Genomic DNA, 20,017 nt, shown 5'->3' with positions numbered 1-20,017 from the left:
AGCAAAGTTCAACGGAGAAGCCAGATTCGCTTAACAACCGGGTTACTCACTTAACAACGGCAATGGATTCCCTTAGGGACGGCGGCCAGAAAAGTCCTAACTTGCATTGAAAGAAATGTCTCCCTTAGCCACATCAGTGGGGGGTGGGGGGTGTTGCTCCATTGTGGCCGTAAATCGAGGACCACCTGTCCCCGGTGGCTGGGAAGTTCCCACTCACCTGCGGGCGCCAGGTAAATCAAGAAGGAGCCCGCCCGCAGCCGCTCCGCCTCCGAAACGGGGGAAGTTTCCCCGCCTCTCTCCATCCACACTGCCCGCCCTCCCCAGCCGTAAATCCGCGGAGCTGAGCCGGCTGGCTCTTCGGTTCCCCCAGTCCGAGCTGCCATGGCGAGCGGGGTGGCCGCCTGCGTCCTCTCGGTCCTGGCCCTTGCCTGGCGCGGCGGCGCTGCAGGTACCGATCGGCGGGGCAGGAGAGGGCAGGGGCAGGTGGCAAGGTTGGAGAGGTGGCAGCTGAGCCGGGAAGAGCCCGGGTGGGATGGTGGGTGGGTGGGTGGGTGGGCTTCCATATGGAAAGGAGACCACGAGGAGATTTCCCCGGGAAGAGGGACTCCTAGACTACACGGGGGGGGGGGGGATCCAGTTAAAGCATCTTTCTTACGCCTCCGCCAGGATCCTTCTCCACTAAGGACGAAGGAGACGTCGCCTTTACTTTGGGTTTTTCTGCCCGAACAAGGATTGTTAACTCTCGCCTCCCTTCCGAAGTTTCTGCGGGATGGGATCGCCGCCCCGGGATCCCCTTTCGCCTTAAATCCGATGGATTGGTTTATTTGCAACGATCGGGGAACGCTTGGCGTAAATAGATCACAGATCCGCCGACTTTTAAACCGGTCGGGATTTAGAGGGATTGATAACCTCGTTCGTCTCTCTTCCCCCCCCCCCCCCCCACACTCTCCCGACCCACTCACAACGACAAAATTTTCAGGAATACTGCAGACTTCGGGGTTTTTGTTTTATTTTATTTTATTTTTCTTTCCCCAAGCTTCAAAAGAGCTTCCGGTCACAATTGCCTGTTCTATTTTTTCCGAAGTCTAAAGTTGGAGAGGAGAGGGGGCAGGGGAGTCGGATGCCTAATTTTTCTACGGTTATTTTATAGTCGTATTGCTAATTGTTGGGTGAGGGTGAGGGTGAGGGTGAGGAAGGGGCAATTGATAAGTTTGCCCCTGTTTCTGTTAGGAAAGAGGACAAGAAGTAAAACGCTTTTGTGAAAAAGGAAAAGAGGAGAGAGAGAGAGAGAGAGAGAGAGAGAGAGAGAGAGAGAGAGAGAGAGAGAGAAGAAATGCAAAAAAAGGAAAGAAAAAGGGAGAGAAAGAAATAAAGACAGGAGAGAGAGAAAACAAGAGAAAGAAGAAAGAAAGAAAGAGAAAGAAAGAAAAAGAAAGGTAGATAGGTAGTAGGAAGGAAGGAGAAAGAAAGAAAGAAAGAGAAAGAAAGAAAGAGAAAAAGAGAAAGAGAGAGAGAAAAAATAAGAAAAGGAAGGAAGGAAGGAAGAGAAAAAGGAAGGAAGGAAGGTAGTAGGAAGGAGAAAGAGAGAGAGAGAAAAAAACAAGGGAAGGAAGGAAGGAAGGAAGGAAGGAGAAAGAAAGAGAGAAAACAAGAAAAGGAAGGAAGGAAGAGAAAAAGGAAGGAAGGAAGGTAGTAGGAAGGAGAAAGAAAGAGAGAGAGAGAGAGAAGGAAGGAAGGAAGAAAGGAAGGAAGGAAGGAAGGAGAAAGAAAGAGAGAGAAAAAACAAGAGAAGGAAGAAAGGAGGGAAGGAAAAAAGGAAGAAAGAAAGGTAGTAGGAAGGAGAAAGAAAGAAAGAAAGAAAGAAAGAAAGAAAGAAAGAAAGAAAGAAAGAACCTGTGAATAGAAAACAGATAGAATTACAAAAAGGAAACTAGAATGAATTTGTGAATTGGACAAAATTCAACCCAGGTTCTTCCTGGTCAACCCCAGCGTGCAAAAATAGCCAGAGGATGATGAATTTATAGGTGATTTTCCCAGTGTTTTTTCAGTCTGACCCGTTCAACCAAGCTAAGCAGACTGACAGAATGAAAAATTTAAAACGCTGCTATTTGTACGCAGAGCTCCGAGGGAGGAATGGTACCGTTGGACACAGACTTCATCGAGCAGGATGAGTCTGCATTCTGCTTGGCAAGGATAAAAGCTTTTAGTGGAACTGTGATGCTCTCCTCTCCTCTCATATGCGCTTCCAAGAGTCGATGGGATTTCGGTGCACTTTGTTAAAACTTAGCACACCCTATTTGATTTACTCAAGTGTGTCTAAATCGTGGCTTCGGGTGACATGCCCAATGTATTTTGTGTTTATATCCTGCCTTTATTGTACAAATAACTTGGCGAACATATCCAGCACACTTCCTTCCTCCTACCTCACAACAACCCTGTGAGGTAGGTTGGGCTGAGAGGGAGGGAGTGAACCAAAGTCCCCCATCTGGCTTTCATGACTAAGGTCGGACTAGAACTCACAGTCTCCTAGTGGTTGGCCCAAAGTCACTCAATTGACTTTAATGCCTAAGGTGGGACTAGAACTCACAGCCTCCTAGTGGTTGGCCCAAAGTCACTCAATTGACTTTAATGCCTAAGGTGGGACTAGAACTCACAGCCTCCTAGTGGTTGGCCCAAAGTCACTCAATTGACTTTAATGCCTAAGGTGGGAATAGAACTCACTGCCTCCTGCTGATTGGTCCAAAAGTCACCCAGCGGGCTTTCATGGCTAAGGCGGGACTAGAACTCCCAGTCTCCAAGTGATTGGCCCAAAAGTCCCCCAACTGGCTTTCAAGATTAGAACTCACTGTCTCCTGCTGGTTGGCCCAAAAGTCCCCCAATTGACCTTCATGCCCAAGGCAGGACTAGAATTCACAGTCTCCTGCTGATTGGCCCAAAAATCACCCAGATGCCTTCAGGCCTAAGGTGAGACTAGAACTCACAGCCTCCTGGTTTCTAGTCTGCTACTTAACCATTAGACCAAACTGACTCTCAATGCTAGGCTAGGTAAAGGTAAAGGTTCCCCTCGCACATATGTGCCAATCGTTCCTGACTCTAGGGGGCGGTGCTCATCTCCGTTTCAAAGCCAAAGAGCCAGCGCTGTCCGAAGACGTCTCCGTGGTCATGTGGCATGACTCAATGCCAAAGGCGCATGGAACGCTGTTCCCTTCCCACCAAAGGTGGTCCCTATTTTTCTACTTGCATTTTTTTACCTGCTTTCGAACTGCTAGGTTGGCAGAAGCTGGGACAAGTCACGGGAGCTCACCCCGTTACGCGGCACCAGGGATTCGAACCGCTGAGCTGCCGACCTTTCGATCGACAAGCTCGGCGTCTTAGCCACTGAGCCACCGCGTCCCTTTTAATTTTAATTTTAATGCTAGGCTGGATGGATGGAAATTTTAACTCCGTGTTTTGCAACCTCGGCAACTTTTAAGGCAATGTGGACTTCCGCTCCCAGAAATGAGAAAGCTTAGATAAATAAACAAACTTTATCTCCCCCCAGAAACTGAAGAAGTGGCAGTCGGCGAACTGAACGGGGAAGTGTCCCTCCGATGCTGGAACGCGTCTTCTCAAGTGTTGTTGGTGCAATGGTTTCAAGGCGAGCCAGGTGCGATTCCCATGCTCTTCTCCTCGGATGGAAAGCTGCCTTCCGACAGCCGCTTGTCCCTAGTGGGAAACAGCTCCCTACACATTTCCGGATTGCGTTTGGAGGACGAAGGTCATTATGTGTGCAGAGAGATACTGGCCGAGACCAACCATACCCACAAGATCCAGTTACTGATGGCCAGTAAGTCTTCCTTCGTCTTGTTTAAAAAGGGTTAAAAAATGCTAGTAAAAAAATGCTACTAGTTCGCCGAACCAGTAGTAAATATATATATATATATATAAAAAAAAGTTCTGACGATCAGCTGACCGATGCGCATTTGTTTGAGCGAATAGGTAGTAAAAAATGCTTTAAAAAAGTTTAAAAAAAAAGAGGTTCCAATGATTATGTGGCACAGCTGTATCCTGGGACACGTATATTCGCCTTCATTCAAACTTATTCCTGTGATACTCACAAAATGCCTTGATTACCATACCCCAATTTTTTTTTTTAAATTTGATTTATATGCCGCCCTTCTCCGAAGACTCAGGGTGGCTTACAATGCGCTAAGCAATAGCCTTCATCCTTTTGTATATTTATACAAAGTCAGCTTATTGCCCCCACAAACTGGGTCCTCATTTCACCTACCTTAGAAAGGATGGAAGGCTGAGTCAACCTTGAGCCTTGGAGAGATTCGAACCTGCAGTAATTGCAGGCAGCTGGTCTTAATAACCAGCTTAAAAACAGGGTGCCTTAGACCACTGTACTACCAAGGCTGTACTACCAAATTTCACTAGCTCTTGGCCAAAGGACTGGGCATTGTAGTCCATATGTACGTGCACATGTGCAGAGACCAGTATAGGGTAGACAGAGGTGGGTTTCAGCAGGTTCTGACCAGTTCTGGCGAACTGGTAGCAGAAATTTTGAGTCATTCGGAGAACCGGTAGTAAAAATTCGGACTGGCCCCGCCTGCATCTATTCTCTGCCTCCCAAGTCCCAGCTGATCGGGAGGAAATGGGGATTTTGCAGTAACCTTCCCCTGGATTGGGGTGAGAATGGAGATTTTATAGTATCCTTCCCCTGCCACGTCCACCAAGCCACGCCTACAGAACCGGTAGTAAAAATGTTGAAACCTACCACTGGTGTGGGGATGCTTGGCAAATATAACAGGGGGAAATATTAACGATGTATGTGAGAATAGGTGTTGCATTAAGTCCACAATCGCCAACCCAACAAGGAAGGTCATAAGAGGTCAGGACTAATTTTATTGTAAAGCTTTTCTCGTAGTTAAAGTGCTGGCCTAGGAACCCGTTACCAGGAGATGGTGAGTTCTAGTCAAAAATTTTAGCAAGGGGTTCTCTGCCCGGTTGCTGGGTGGGAGTGGCCATGGTGGGCGTGGCCTAGTAGTAGAATTCAATATAGTTACTGCTCTGGGATAGAAGCAGTTTTTTCAGTCTATTTGTCCTTGTTTTTAGTGTCCTGTACCGTCTGCCAGATGGTAATAGTTCAAAAAAAAAGAGTGCCCAGAATGAGATGGATCTTTAACTGGAGGTTTTCAAGAAGACACCGGACAGCCATTTGTCCAAGATAATATAGGGGTCTCCTGTTTGACCAGAGGGTTGGACTAGAAGACCTTAACAGTAACAGAGTTGGAAGGGACTTTGGAGGTCATCTAGTCCAACCCCCTGCTCACGCAGGAGACCTAAACTAGGGATTCGAACCGCCCGAGCTGCCGACCTTTCTGATCGACAAGCTCGGCGTCTTAGCCGCTGAGCCATCTAGCCACTGGGTCTCCTGCTTGAGCAGGGGGTTGGACTAGAAGACCTCCAAAGGTCCCTTCCAACTCTTGTTATTCCCTGACTTCGATTGTTTTTCTCCTCAAACCCAACAGGCCAAGTTTGCCATTTCTGCAAATTTACTTAACACTGAATTCCTTCCACGAGACTTCCGCGTTCTCCCAGCTTATTGTGAGCACAATAATCTTTCTGCAGTTACCAGATACAAACCCATATTTCAGCTTCTTATTTGCTTTCAAGGTGTGGCTGGCCCGTAGTTCTGCTCTTTTGCTTACGGAAGGCGAGAGCCGCGCCCCTTTTAACTGGTGCACAACGGCGCCCAGCAAAGGGGGCAGATTTATAGGTGTGCCATATACAGGTCATCCTTGACTTAGAATCCGCAATTGAGACCAGAAGGTTCCTCGCTTAGGAAGGGGTTTGTTGAGTGAATCGTGCCCGATTTTACGGTTATTACCCAAATCACTTTCATTGTTTAAGCAATTGTCGACTGCGTGGTTCACGGTGCAGTGATTTGCTTAACAATCGGGGCACAAAAGATCATACAATTGGCCACTATTCCTTGCTTAGCCAAGGAAATTCTGGACTGAGCTGGGGTCGTAAGCCGAGGACTTACCTGTACATGGAATTGTTTTTTCCAGCATCAGAAAGATAAGGGGTTCCCCCCCCACTTGTCCCAATGTTTCTTCAACAAATCTTTAGATTGGACAACCATGCGTCGGAAATGCGTCTCTATCATCTATCTATCTATCTATCTATCTATCTATCTATCTATCTATCTCATCTATCATCTATATCTATCTATATCATCCATCCATCCATTCATCCATCTATCTCTATCATCTATCTATCATCTCTGTCTATCTCTATCTGTCATCTATCTATCATATCCATCTATCTATATCATCTCTCTCTCTCTCTCTATCATATCTATATCTATCTATCATCTTTATCATCTATATGTATATCTATCATCTATCTATCATATCTGTCTATCTATCTATCATATCTGTCTATCTATCTATCATCTATCTATCTATCTATCTCTATCATCTCTATCATCTATCTATCTATCTATCTATCTATCTATCTATCTATCTATCTCTATCTATCATCTATCTATCATCTATCTATCTATCTATCTCTATCTATCATCTATCTATCATCTATCTATCTCTATCATCTCTATCATCTATCTATCTATCTCTATCTATCATCTATCTATCTATCTATCTATCTATCTATCTATCTATCTATTAATCTATCTATCTATCTCTATCTCTATATCTGTATCTCTCTCTCTGTCGCTGTGTTGTGTGTGTGTGTGTGTCTGAGTGAAGAGCAGGCAACAGAATTTTATTTTCAATGTGTGCCAAAAACGACAACAAAGATTCTCTTATCTATCTTATCTTAATATGTTCTAAACATGATGAGAACATCTCCGGGGCCTCCTTGTTCAGATGAAAGGGGAAGGGAGCTGACCGACCGAGGTGGGATTTTGGTTTGTGGCATGCCAGGTTTCCATCTTTCAATTCAGATAAAGAAAACAGGGCAGGACGTTTAACAGGTGTATTGGAAAATGTCTGCAACCGCCTTAATTCCCACGGGGGCCGCATTGCCAGGAGTTGTCCTTGGCTCAGATCCTAGCTGGCCAGGGCCACCTGCTCCTGGTAACTCTGCCTGCTGTTGTGGTTGTGGAGAAAAGATTTGCTTGGCATGTTGAAGTTACGCCCGCCTCGCCCGGAAGCTGCAACTATTTCAAAATGCAATACTGGTTGTCTTCGGCCACCACCGAGCCCAAAATTTCCATTGCTAAACAAGACAGCTGTTAAGTGAGTTTTTTGCCCCGTTTTATGACCTTCCTTGCCACCGTTGTTAAGTGAATCAAGCAGTCTTTGATGCACGAAACGCAATGAGCAAAATCTTCAGAAATACGAACGGTTGTCTCCTATGACAGCCACTCCCCTTTCCTTCTATTTATTCCCCAGCCAGGGAGGGGACATTCAGCGTCCACATGTGCTTTGCTTCCCGAGTCAACTCCTTGTCCTCCGTTGCTCACCTCTCCTAACTGCCTTACACATACGTGCATCTAAAACAGACCCCAGCTGTTCTTCCTCCTCACTCATCTCAGCCTTTAAAGGCATCTGCCTCTCCGGTGGCTGGAAAGTGTCAGACGGCCCTGGCTCTATCTCTGTGTTCGACACACAGCCTTCCCCAGACTCCAGCACTGGCCCAAGTTTCTCCCCAACCTCCTCATCGTCCGAGTCTGCTGCCAACTCCGCTGGCAGCTGGCGGGCCACAACAACTGTGGCTGAGGGTTTTGGGGAGCTGAGGGTCTTGAGCCTTGCAGATGCACAAGGTCCCACTTCAGGCTCCAAAATCAAATTTTTACGTCAACGTGATAATTAACACTTTTATTTTGACCTACTTGCTTTCCAGGTGGACCAAACCGGATGGAGGTCAGCATATCTCCCACTGGGACATTGCCAAATGGCACCCTTTATGCCAAAAGACATGGCGTCTTGAACTTCACCTGCAGCAGTGACTCTTGGCCTGATTCGGCCACTAAATGGGATTTTAACCCACTTGGTTCCGCGCAGGAACCGTTCACCGATGTCAACGGCTCGCGGAGTTCTTTCGTGCTACAGAACGTCATGCCCAACTACCAAGGGAATTACTCGTGTCTGGCCACCAACTTGTTGAGCCAACGTCAGAAGTCCGTCATCCGTGAACTCCTGGTCTACTGTACGTATGACGAAAAATATCGGCAGGGTGTGTGCCGTAGGTGTTCTTTTTTTCTCCCAGGGGAATGTTGCATTTCTGGAAATGCCCAGAATTGTTGGCTCTGTGCCGTTCCCTAAAGGAATTATTTCCTTGAAGCATTTAAAAAAAGATTAAAAGCATTCAGCATGAGGAATTAAAACATTCGAAGTCAGCAAGAACTAAATGATAACGGATGGACGCTTTTCAAAGAGAGAGCCAACCAGGGGTGAAATCCAGCAGGTTCTGACAGGTTCTGGAGAACCGGTGGTGGAAATTTTGAGAAGTTCGGAGAACCGGCAAATACCACCTCTGGCTGGCCCCAGAGTGGGGAGGGAATGGAGATTTTGCAATATCCTTCCCCCAGGAGTGGGGAGGGAATGGGGATTTTGCAATATCCTTCCCCCAGGAGTGGGGAGGGAATGGGGATTTTGCAATATCCTTCCCCCAGGAGTGGGGAGGGAATGGAGATTTTGCAGTATCCTTCCCCCAGGAGTCAGGAGGGAATGGGGATTTTGCAATATCCTTCCCCCAGGAGTCAGGAGGGAATGGAGATTTTGCAGTATCCTTCCCCCAGGAGTGGGGTGGGAATGGAGATTTTACAGTATCCTTCCCCCAGGAGTCAGGAGGGAATGGGGATTTTGCAGTATCCTTCCCCCAGGAGTCAGGAGGGAATGGAGATTTTGCAGTATCCTTCCCCCAAGAGTGGGGAGGGAATGGGGATTTTGCAATATCCTTCCCCCAAGAGTGGGGAGGGAATGGGGATTTTGCAATATCCTTCCCCCAAGAGTGGGGAGGGAATGGGGATTTTGCAGTATCCTTCCCCTGCCACGCCGGCCAAGCCACGCCCACCAAGCCACACCACGCCCACCAAGCCACGCCCACAGAAACGGTAGTTTAAAAAATTGGATTTCACCAGTGGAGCCAACCTACGATAGAACTAAGGAGAAATTTCCTGATGAGAATGAGAATGAGAATGGTGAGAATGATTCATCAGACTCGCCTCCAGTTGTGGGTGCTCCATCAATGGAGGTTGTCAAAGAGAGACTGAACAACCATTTATGGGAGATGATATAGGGCCGTGATGGCGAACCTGTGGCACGCGTGCCACAGGTGGCATGCAGAGGCCGCTCTGCGGGCACGCGAGCTCTCACCCCAGCTCAGCTCCATCGTGCATGTGCCTGTCTCTCCCGCTGGCCAGCTGGTTTTCGGATCTGTGGCGCGCATGCGTGGGGGGCGGGGCACATGCAGGAGATGTGGCAAGGTGCAGAGGTGTTGCGTACACATGCACAGGGGTCCTGCGTGTAAGTGCAAGGTGCGGGGCGCATGCAGGGGGTCGTGCACACACGTGTGGGGGACAGCGGGGGCAATGCACGCATGTACAGGGGGCAGGAGGAACATGGTGAGTTACGTGCGCATTAGTGGGGGGCAGGGCACCCGGGGGGGGAGTCACGCACGCATTGCATTATGGGTAAGTGCACGAGCGCTTTCATGTTAACATGAACAGATTGCCTCTTCTGCCAAAGTGGTTGTAGGGAAAAAAAAATGCTTTTAAAAGCCTCTGACGATCCCAGCTGGGTTGCCTGATCGTCAGAGGCTTTTAAAAGCTTTTTTTTTTTTTGTATAACCTCTTCGGCCGAAAAAATGCTTTTAAAAGTAAAAAAAAAAAGCCTCTGACGATCGCGCGGCTCAGCTGGGATCGTCAGAGGCTTTTCAAAGCATTTTTTTACAACCTCTTCGGCCGAAGAAGTTGTAGAAAAAATGGTTTTAAAAGTTTTTTTTTAAAAAAAAGTTGGCCACGCCCACTCAGTCATATTACCCCCCCCATCAAGCCACGCCCACAGAACCGGTAGTAACAAATTTTACATTTCACCACCGCTTCAGATCCCCCACCGTCGTCACCGAAATGTCGGGCCGAGACCTCCACGGACAATTCTCAGGAGGTCCGACTGTCGTGCAGCTGGCCGGGGGGCTACCCATCCCCTACGCTCCAGTGGATCAACTCGGAGGATCTAGTCATGGATTCCAATACTACCTACCTTGCAAACAATACAGTGGTGTCTCTGCGAGGATCGCGCCAGCTTTGGGGCAAGGATTTTACCTGTCGCGGAAGCCATATTGCGAATGAGAAGGGAAACCAGAATTGCACCTCGCGCTTGGGTGAGTCAAGGATGAGACCCCCGAATCGCACAATTTCATGGTACATCCCAAAACTCCAAATATTAAGGAGCTGGATGGGATTTCTCTGCCTGTTCTCTTCATCTCTTTCCATCAGTAATGGGTTGCCCCCGGTTCAGACCGGTTCTATAGAACCGGTAGTAAAACCGGCAGGAGGCTCCGCCCATCGACCCCCAACATCATCAGAATGTTTTTGCGCACGCACAGAAGCTTCTGCTCATGTGCAGTAGAGCGCACGGACCTGTTGCGAACCGGTAGTAAAGGTAAGTAGAACCCACTCCTGCTTTCCATGCTCCGAATATAAGGAATGGCTGATTTTAAGTCCCTTATTTTATTTTATTTTTATTTTATTTTTTTAAATTTGATTTATATGCCGCCCTTCTCCGGAGACTCAGGGCGGCTTACAATGCGCTAAGCAATAGCCTTCATCCTTTTGTATATTTATACAAAGTCAGCTTATTGCCCCCACAAACTGGGTCCTCATTTCACCTACCTTAGAAAGGATGGAAGGCTGAGTCAACCTTGAGCCTTGGCGATTATTTATTTATTTAAATTTCTATACCGCCCTACTCCCGAAGGACTCAGGGCGGTGAACAGCCAGAGGATAAAACACATAAATACAAAAATTTAAAATAGAATAAAAAACGAATTAAATAATTTGGCTGAACAAATTTAAAATACCCCATAATTTAAAATGTCCTTCCAACTCCACTTTGCTTTCCTCTTGCGTCAGAGAGGCCCTCGGTCATGTCCAACCCGATGAAGAGCTGCTTCGTGGGGAGATCCGTAGAGATGACTTGTGAATTGACAGCCGGCAACCCACCTGCGAGGATCACCTGGCTACGCAACCTCTCCAAGGTGGAAGTAGAGATCAGGTCAGGGGGGAGGTTTCTCGTCAGCCAAAAGGACGGGGTCTCTACCCTTCTCATCCAGAACTGCTCCACCAGCAGAGACCAAGGATACTACATCTGCAAAGCTGAGAACCCCCTGGGCCTGAGAGAGGTGTATGTCCACCTGAAGGTGACAGGTAAGTAACAACGTTGAAAGAGTGGCATTTTGGCCCGTTTCAACAATTGAAATGTTGAAAAGGACATTGAGCTCCAAATTTCTCTTGCTACGTGAGACGTTTGTTAAGTGAGTGTCGTCCCATTTTACGACCTTTCTCGCCACGGTTGTTCAGGAAACCACTGTGTTCTGTCCCCCTTCCCCACACAGGCAAACACACAACCAGGCACGCCTGCCAAGATTTTATTAAGCAATCAGATTAGAGACCCTTGCAGATAAGAGTTTTGGCAGTAAACTGCGAAATGCCTGCCAAGTCAGTTTTCACTCACAGTGAGCAAGAGAGAGTTTATCCTCAGTCCGGTCCAGTAGCAAAAAGTAATCCACGAAGCAAGAGTTAGCCAAGGTCCAATCCAAATATGCACAAGCCAGATTTCAGGTAACGCAATGTGAGTCTCAGGTTTTTAACTTTGACCGTCACAAAGCCTGAAGAGCAATCACACCCAGTTTTATTCCTTGTGGGGTGTGGCTCAGTGACTCAGCTCAATCTCTGGCCCTCCCACGCCTCTTTCGTTGCTGCGCACACTTCTCCCTCCGACGCTGCCTGGGATCAAGCCAGGATTCATCCTCCTCGCTCCCTCTCTGTTGTTGTTCCGATATGCCTTCCTCCTGGCATATCCCAGGCTGTTCCTCTTGGCCTTCGGATGGAACCTGAGGCATTGCCAGAGAGGAGGGTCCTGGAGAGGAAGGCCTTGTCAGTTCCTCCCCATCACCTTCTGAGTCCTCTTCCTCTGTTAGGACAGGCTCGGGCATCTGGGTCACAACAAACTGCAGTCGTTAAGTGAGTCACAGGATTGTAAAGTGAATCTGGCTCCCCCGTGGACTTTGTTTGTCAGAAAGTCAACAACAGAAAGTCATAAATATAAACCAGTTGCCAAGCATCCAGGTTTTGATCTTATGACCACGGGGATGCTGCAATGGTCGTAAATTTGAAAAATGGCCATAAGTCCATTGGAGGAGGAGGAGGAGAAGTTGCTTCCTAACATTTCCTTCTCCATCTATCTCTCTCCTTCCTTCCCTCCCTCCCTCCCTCTCTCTCTGTCTCTCTCTCTCTTTTCCCATCTCAATGCTTTTTTCTTTCCAACTTTCTCTGCAGAGCCTGTGAACGTGGCTGGCATTGTGGGGTCCGTTGTAGTCCTTTTATTGTTGGGAGTTCTGGTCTTTTCTGGAATCCTTCTCTACGCAGGACCTGAGGTGTGCCTCAAAGGTGAGAGAGGTTCTGTAGAAAATTGCTCATTCTAGAGTAATCAAACCAACGGAAGGCATTTGGGTTTTCAAAATGCGTCTTTCTTGGATTGCGCTTTAGGCGATCTTGTAAGAACTTTGAAAAAGAAAATATTTCGAATATATGGGCACACCCTTCCAATCATTAAATAAAAGACAACCAAAGGTTTCTAAATGTGATATATGTTGCTAAGATGGGTGGCCAATACATTAGATGGTTGGTTGGTTGGTTGGTAGGTAGGTAGGTAGGTAGGTAGGTAGGTAGGTAGGTAGGTTAGGTAGGTAGGTAGATAGATACGAGAGAGAGAGAGATACCATAGATAGAGAGGTAGGTAGGTAGGTAGGTAGGTAGGTAGATAGATAGATAGATAGATAGATAGATAGATAGATAGATAGATAGATAGATAGATAGGCAGGTAGGTATGGAGGATAGATAGATGATAGATGATAGATAGATAGATAGATAGATAGATAGATAGATAGATAGATAGATAGATAGATAGATAGATACATACATACATACATACATACATACATACATACATACATACATACATGATAGGTAGGATAGATAGATAGATGATAGGATGGATGGACGGATGGATACTAGATAGATAGATAGATAGATAGATAGATAGATAGATAGATAGATAGATAGATACCAGATAGATAGATAGATAGATAGATAGATAGATAGATAGATAGATAGATAGATAGATACTTGATGAGAGAGACAGAGAGAGATAGATAGATACTAGATGATAGATAGATAGACAGACAGACAGACAGACAGACAAAGATAGATGATAGATAGATAGATAGATAGATAGATAGATAGATAGATACTAGATGATAGATAGATATAGATATTTTGACATTGCTTTTGATGCTTACTGTATAAACGTAGAAAGCAAATGAGTAACTTTTTAATAAAAGTATTTTTCTCCTTTTCTCTCTTTCATGTTTCCAGTGAGCGTGCTTCGGTAAGTTTCTTTCTTTCTTAACTAGAAAGTCTCAGCCCGTTTCATCCACAGAAACCATCATTTGGAGAAGGGATTGTCAAACCTTGTGGTAGCGTGACTCTCTGTGGGAGCATATTGGCCGGTGGGAGGCTGTTGCTGGCAGCAGGCGGTCTCGTATATACCCCAGTCCTAAGCCATGGAGCGCTTTAAAGGTGGTGGCCAACTAGGTAACATCATCAGTGCTAGACCTAATTAGGTAATTAGGACACATCTGCAAGAAGACAACCAAACTCAGAGAGCACCAAGGATCCCAAACTTGATAATATCTCCTGTGGTTTCCAGCTGGAAAATGTGACCCATCTGCCAATTCGGGTCACGTTGCTAAGGGTCAAGAAGTTCTTTGTTGAACATCACCTGGCAGGGATGGTCCTTTGAGCAAGGAGGAGAAGAAGAGGTCCCTTCCTTCCTTCCTTCCTTGTCATTGTTGGGTTCTTTGCAGGAATCGAGATGCAGGTGACATCCTTGAACTTATGGACTCAGAAGAAGAAGATCTGTACTTGGAGTCCACCAGCGAACCATCGTTACATCAGATGGAAAGGATAGGAAACGGATGTTCTACCAGAGCTACCAAAAGTAAGCTGAGTGAAGTTGAGGAACGCGGCAGGCAGGAACTTTTCTGTCTCATTTTATCCCTGCAGTCTCAAAGGCTAAGTCCAGGGGTCAAATCCAGCAGGTTCTAAAGAACCGGTAGCAGATATTTTGAGTAGTTCGGAGAAACAGCAAATACCACCTCTGGCTGGTCCCAGAGTAGGGTGGAAATGGAGATTTTGCAAAATCCTTCCTCCAGGAGCGAGGAGGAAATGGGGATTTTGCAGTATCCTTCCCCTGTCACGCCCACCATGCCACACCATGCCCTCCGAGCCATGCCCACAGAACCGGTAGTAAAAAAAAAATGGATTTTACCACTGGCTAACTCCCAAAAGGGAAGGATCTCTTTACAATTTTTTAAATTCTTCTCAGTGCATTCTTCTCAGTGCATTTCTTTTTCAACAATGCATCGGTACATCTTGATCCATTAAAGAAGAAATAGATTTCTGTTGTTGAGTTGGTTAGGTTCACCCAATCAGATTTCATGCCTAACAGGAAACTAGAATGCCTCATCTCCTAGTTTCTAGCCTGGTGCCATTAGACCAAACTGGTTCTTATAATAGGGGAGGGAGGGAGGGAGACAAGGGACATGGTGGAGCTGCTTTATTATTATTATTATTATTATTATTATTATTATTATTATTATTATTATTATTATTATTATTATTATTATTAATTTACTTTATTCATTAAACATGAAACTCAGCAAACGGAACATTCAAAAATGCATCACAAATACCACTGATTGGTGCTAATGGTTGGTCCTAGGTATCAACCAAGTACCTTCTTAAGATGTACGATGTTCCAAGTAGTGCAGTTTTTTGCAGTTCCGCCGGTGTTATTGCAGGAAGCTGCAATTTGCTGATGTATGTTATAAAATTCTTGGACATGGTACCAAGTGCCCCGATGACAATGGGTATCACTGTTATACTGTTACATGTATCACTGTTACATCATCATCATCATCATCATCATTATTATTGTTGTTGTTATTGTTATTATTGGTTAATCTTTAGTGAGATTCACAGCCTTTGAGGCTGGTTAATAGCTCAGCAGCTCGAGTCCTAACCAAGGACCTAGGAACTGTTAAGGTATCGTCGGAGGATGTAAGCTGTTCCGAGTACGGTGGTTTTTTGTAGAGTCAAAATGTTCAAGTCCGGCAAATTTAGAATTTCTAAATAGTGGGGTAGCCCTTTGGGTGGTATTATTATTATTATTATTATTATTATTATTATTATTATTATTATTATTATTATTATTATTATTATTATTATTATTATTGGTTAATCTTTAGTGAGATTCACAGCCTTTGAGGCTGGTTAATAGCTCAGCAGCTCGAGTCCTAACCAAGGACCTAGGAACTCTTAAGGTATCGTCGGAGGATGTAAGCTGTTCCGAGCAAGGTGGTTTTTTGTAGAGTCAAAATGTTCAAGTCCGGCAAATTTAGAATTTCTAAATAGCGGGGTAGCCCTTTGGGTATTGCTCCAAGGGCTCCAATTACAATCAGGACAACACACGATTTCTTTTTCCACAGTCGCTCAACTTCAATTTTTTTTTTTTATTATTATTATTATTATTATTATTATTATTATTATTATTATTTTGGTCTTTTAATGACAAATAATTCCTTGCATCGGGGTGGAGTCTGGGCAACTGAATGGAGCTGAGTATTTACTGGCTGGATGCCTTTCCTGACGCCAATGCGGAGTTTTTGTTCGGCAGATATATTCTCATTGTGCCCAGAGAGAGAAATATCAGCCTCTACCTAGGATCGAACTCACAAGCCTCCTGATTGTGAGGCGAGAGCTCCAACCGCTAGGCCACCGCACCACTCGCTAACCATACCTGGCTACGGTTTTTAATTTCGGTGCATGTTTTTCCAGGCTCGTTTCCGGAAACGTCCATCTCCCTGGAGGAAATCCAGAGGTCCAAACCCACGTCGTAGAACGGAGGATCTCTTCCTCTGCTTTGTGTACTAAGATCGGAAGCCGTCTTGCAACCCTTTTGCAAAGGATTCCTGCAAAGTTATTCCCATCTGGGTTGATCTTTCTTTTGGCATCTCCTTCTATTAGCTGCGTACCCTGCGGAATTTGAAACAACATTTATGATGTAGGGTGAGGATAAGAATGAAGTGGCTTTTTCGAAACCGGAGGAAGAAAAAAATTGAGGACAATTTTTCGTGTAGCAGAAGGCTTGTGGTCCTGCGCAAGAGCTTGGAGGAAGAGGGAGAGATTTTCCAGCTGGTCCTGGATTCCCCACCCTCACCCCCGATCCCAAGAGTACCAAAGAGTTAGCTCCTCTTTGGATATGACTCTTAATAGGGGTCAAAGTTCGTAGGGCAGTGATGGCTAACCTTTTCTGGACCGAGTGGCCAAAGTGTGCAAGGATACGAACCCCCAAAATCAGGGGGGAAATCCAGCAGGTTCTGACAGGTTCCGGAGAACCGGTAGCGTAAATTTGGAGTAGTTCGGAGAACCGGCAAATGCCACTTCTGGCTGGCCTCAGAGTGGGGTAGGAATGGAGATTTCGCAGTATCCTTCCCCCAGGAGTGGGGAGGGAATGGAGATTTGGCAGTATCCTTCCCCCAGGAGTACGGAGGGAATGGGGATTTGGCAGTATCCTTCCCCCAGGAGTAGGGAGGGAATGGGGATTTGGCAGTATCCTTCCCCCAGGAGTGGGGAGGGAATGGAGATTTTGCAATATCCTTCCCCCAGGAGTGGGGAGGGAATGGAGATTTTGCAGTATCCTTCCCCTGCCTTGTCTACCAAGCCACACCCACCAAACCACACCACGCCCACCAAGCCACGCCCACAGAATCGGTAGTAAAAAAAATTGGATTTCGCCACTGCCCAAAATGCAATGCGTGTGCACCCCCCCCACATGCGCCTCGCCCCCCCCCCTCCTAGGCCTGCCCGGCAGAGACCAGAAGACCAGCTAGCTGGTGGGAAGCGCCTACCCATGTGCGGCAGAGCCAAACTGGGGCGACGCCTTGCGTGCCCACAGAGAGGGCTCTACGTGCCACCTCCGGCACGTGTGCCATATTTTCGCCACCATGGTTGTAGGGTCTGTTTCAGGGAAGGAAGCGTCAGAGCAGCTCCTGTTTGGCGGGTGGGAAATAACCGTCTTGTATCACCGTCTTGCCTAGGTGCAGATGACCTGAGGCACCTAAAACCCCTTTGTGTCCTCTAGGGCTTGAGTGTAGGAAGTCACTGAGAAAGATTGTGTCGTACGTCACCCAAGGCAGACATTTGGGGGTGGGGGGCTTTGGACAAGAGGTTATCTCAGCTCTAAAAGGTAACAGGGAAAGGTTCCCCTGGCACGTATGTGCTAGTCGTTCCCGACTCTAGGGGACGGTGCTCATCTCCGTTTCAAAGCCGAAGAGCCAGCGCTGTCCGAAGACATCTCCGAGGTCATGTGGCCGGCATGACTCAATGCCGAAGGTGCACGGAACGCTGTTACCTTCCCACCAAAGGTGGTCCCTATTTTTCTACTTGCATTTTTTTTTACGTGCTTTTGAACTGCTAGGTTGGCAGAAGCTGGGACAAGTCACGGGAGCTCACCCTGTTACACGGCACTAGGGATTCGAACCGCTGAACTGCCCACCTTTCGATCGACAAGCTCAGTGTCTTAGCCGCTGAGCCACCGCATCCCTCAGCTCTACCTGGGTATTGAACTTGAGGGTCTTCTTCCCACAAAGTGGATTGCGTGCCTCATTTCTGGGATCTTCGGCGATCTGTGAATTGTAGGAGCAGCCGCTGCTGTTACCTGCCAAGCAAAGTATATAAACTATGCTAGATTACTGTATAAAAAGGGTCCCCTTGCTCGATGAATATATATAAAAATGGTGCCGTGACATGAACTGGAAATCATCATCATCACTTAATGACCCCATAATGCCTTGCAGGGTGGAGTCTGGGCAACTGAAAGGAGCTAGCAGAGGGTTTACTGGCCGGATGCTTTTCCTGTCGCCAATGCGGAGTTTTGTTCGGCAGATATATTCTCAGTGTGCCCAGAGAGAGAGAAATACCTGCCTCTATCTAGGATTGAACTCACAACCTCCTGATTGTGAGGTGAAAGCTCCACTTCTAGGCCGCTGTGACAAAAACTGGAAATGAATTGTTGTATATTGAGGACTACCGGTGTACCTGTTGAGGTTAGAACCATGTAGAAATTTTAGGCTGGATGTTGGATGCTAGAATAATGTACAAGTCAGGGTCTGTTTACTGACATGCAGGTGGATTCGGTTTTCTTCTTAAAATGCCACTTTTCCAGGTGACATAACGGAATGACGGAGTTGGAAGGGTCCTTGGAGGTCATCTAGTCTAGGGGGTCCCCAACCTTTCGGACCTCAGGGACCACTAAACTCATAATTTAAAATCCCACGGACCACTAATAGGATCTGCCTAATGACCGGCTGGGTGGGCGTGGCTAGATGGTCATGTGACTGGGTGGACGTGGTCAACTGGATGTCACTCACGTTGAGGGGCACCTCGCCGGCCTCTACTCGCCCCTCCCCTCCCAGCCTGCCCGCCCGGGCTCCTTAGGGCCCCAACAGGAAGCAGTTGTTGGAGCTAAGCAGCCCCCACGAGAAAGAGTCGGCAAAAGAGCTCAGTTCAAATTGGATCTGGCCGAGAAGGAGGCTCAGCAGAAGCACCTCACTGAGGACTAGGAGCATAGGCTTTCCAAGCAGAGGGAAGACCTGCAGGAGTGCAAGGCCAGGTACCAGTGCCTGGAGGCTTAGCAGGCTGAGATGATCAATCAGTTCCAGGACAAGATGCAGTCCCACTGGAACGAGGCCCTCAGGCTCCTTGCCACCAGCGGCCCTTCCCTCCAGCCTTCGCCCAAAGCCCCACACCAGGAGGCTGAAGCAGACCCCGAGTCGGAATTTCTGCCCCCCTCTGACCCACACAAAAAGACCCCAAAGGGGGAGACTCTCTACAGCAACACAAACATTCATTGCATGTATCCGTCCCAGGGGCCGTAGTTTGAGGACCCCTGATTTAGTGCAATATAAAAAATGCAAATAATTTTTCTGCGGACCACCAAAATTTTCTCGCGGACCACCAGTGGTCCTCGGACCACCAGTTGGGGACGGACCACCAGTTGGTGACTCTAGCCCACCCCCTATTCAGGCAGGAAAGACCTACACCACTCCCCACAAATGGTTGCCCAATCTCTTCTTAAAAACTTCCGGACTTGGAATACTCGCACGCCTTCTTTGGGTGTTGCAATGAGAGTTTGACCTGCTCCGCTCCTGAAATTATTTCTTCTTTTCAAAGGCCTGTAGCAACCAGAGGTCAAAATGCGTACCGCCTTGTAAATCTGGATGCGATCTTTTGTTCGTGGAATAAAAGTGTGGCTTTTGGATATAAAGGTTACTTGCCTGCAGGGTGTGTGCTTCTGTGTTTGGTATGCGGCTGTGTGGGTGTGTTGAATTATGTGAGGTTTTTGTCATTCACTCCATACCTTTTAAGAACTGGAGCTATTCCTATTTGCTGTCTTTTAAGTTGAATGTGTATTATTTATCGGCTAAACGCCTGTATCCTGTTAGCAAGCATAGCGTTTTCTGTATTTATTTATTTATTATTTATTAGTCCAATTTATATGCCGCCCTTCTCCGTAGACTCAGGGCGGCTTACAATGCATTATAGCAATAGCCTGCATACTTTTTATGTATATACCTGCTTATTAGGGCTTTCACCCCCCCCCAAGCGGTGTTGTTTCTATACAAAGCTGGCTTATTGCCCCCACAATCCAGGTCCTCAATT

General features: G+C 46.8%; 1 protein-coding gene across 1 annotated transcript; it reads left to right on the top strand.

Moving 5' to 3' along the window:
• Positions 1 to 313: 313 nt before the first annotated feature.
• VSIG10 (V-set and immunoglobulin domain containing 10) lies at positions 314 to 19,622 on the top strand. Its single transcript, XM_087880199.1, has 9 exons — positions 314 to 448; positions 3,542 to 3,826; positions 7,855 to 8,160; positions 10,060 to 10,335; positions 11,087 to 11,380; positions 12,512 to 12,622; positions 13,610 to 13,622; positions 14,101 to 14,234; positions 16,133 to 19,622. Exons 1-9 carry the CDS (start codon positions 382 to 384, stop codon positions 16,192 to 16,194), a joined length of 1,548 nt encoding a protein of 515 aa, XP_087736325.1. The 5' UTR covers positions 314 to 381; the 3' UTR covers positions 16,195 to 19,622.
• The last annotated feature ends 395 nt before the right edge of the window (positions 19,623 to 20,017 follow it).

This window comes from Pantherophis guttatus, chromosome 17, assembly GCF_059756535.1.
Source record: "Pantherophis guttatus breed Tessera chromosome 17, ASM5975653v1, whole genome shotgun sequence".
NCBI lineage: Eukaryota > Metazoa > Chordata > Lepidosauria > Squamata > Colubridae > Pantherophis > Pantherophis guttatus.
This window is presented reverse-complemented; position numbering and strand designations above follow the sequence as displayed.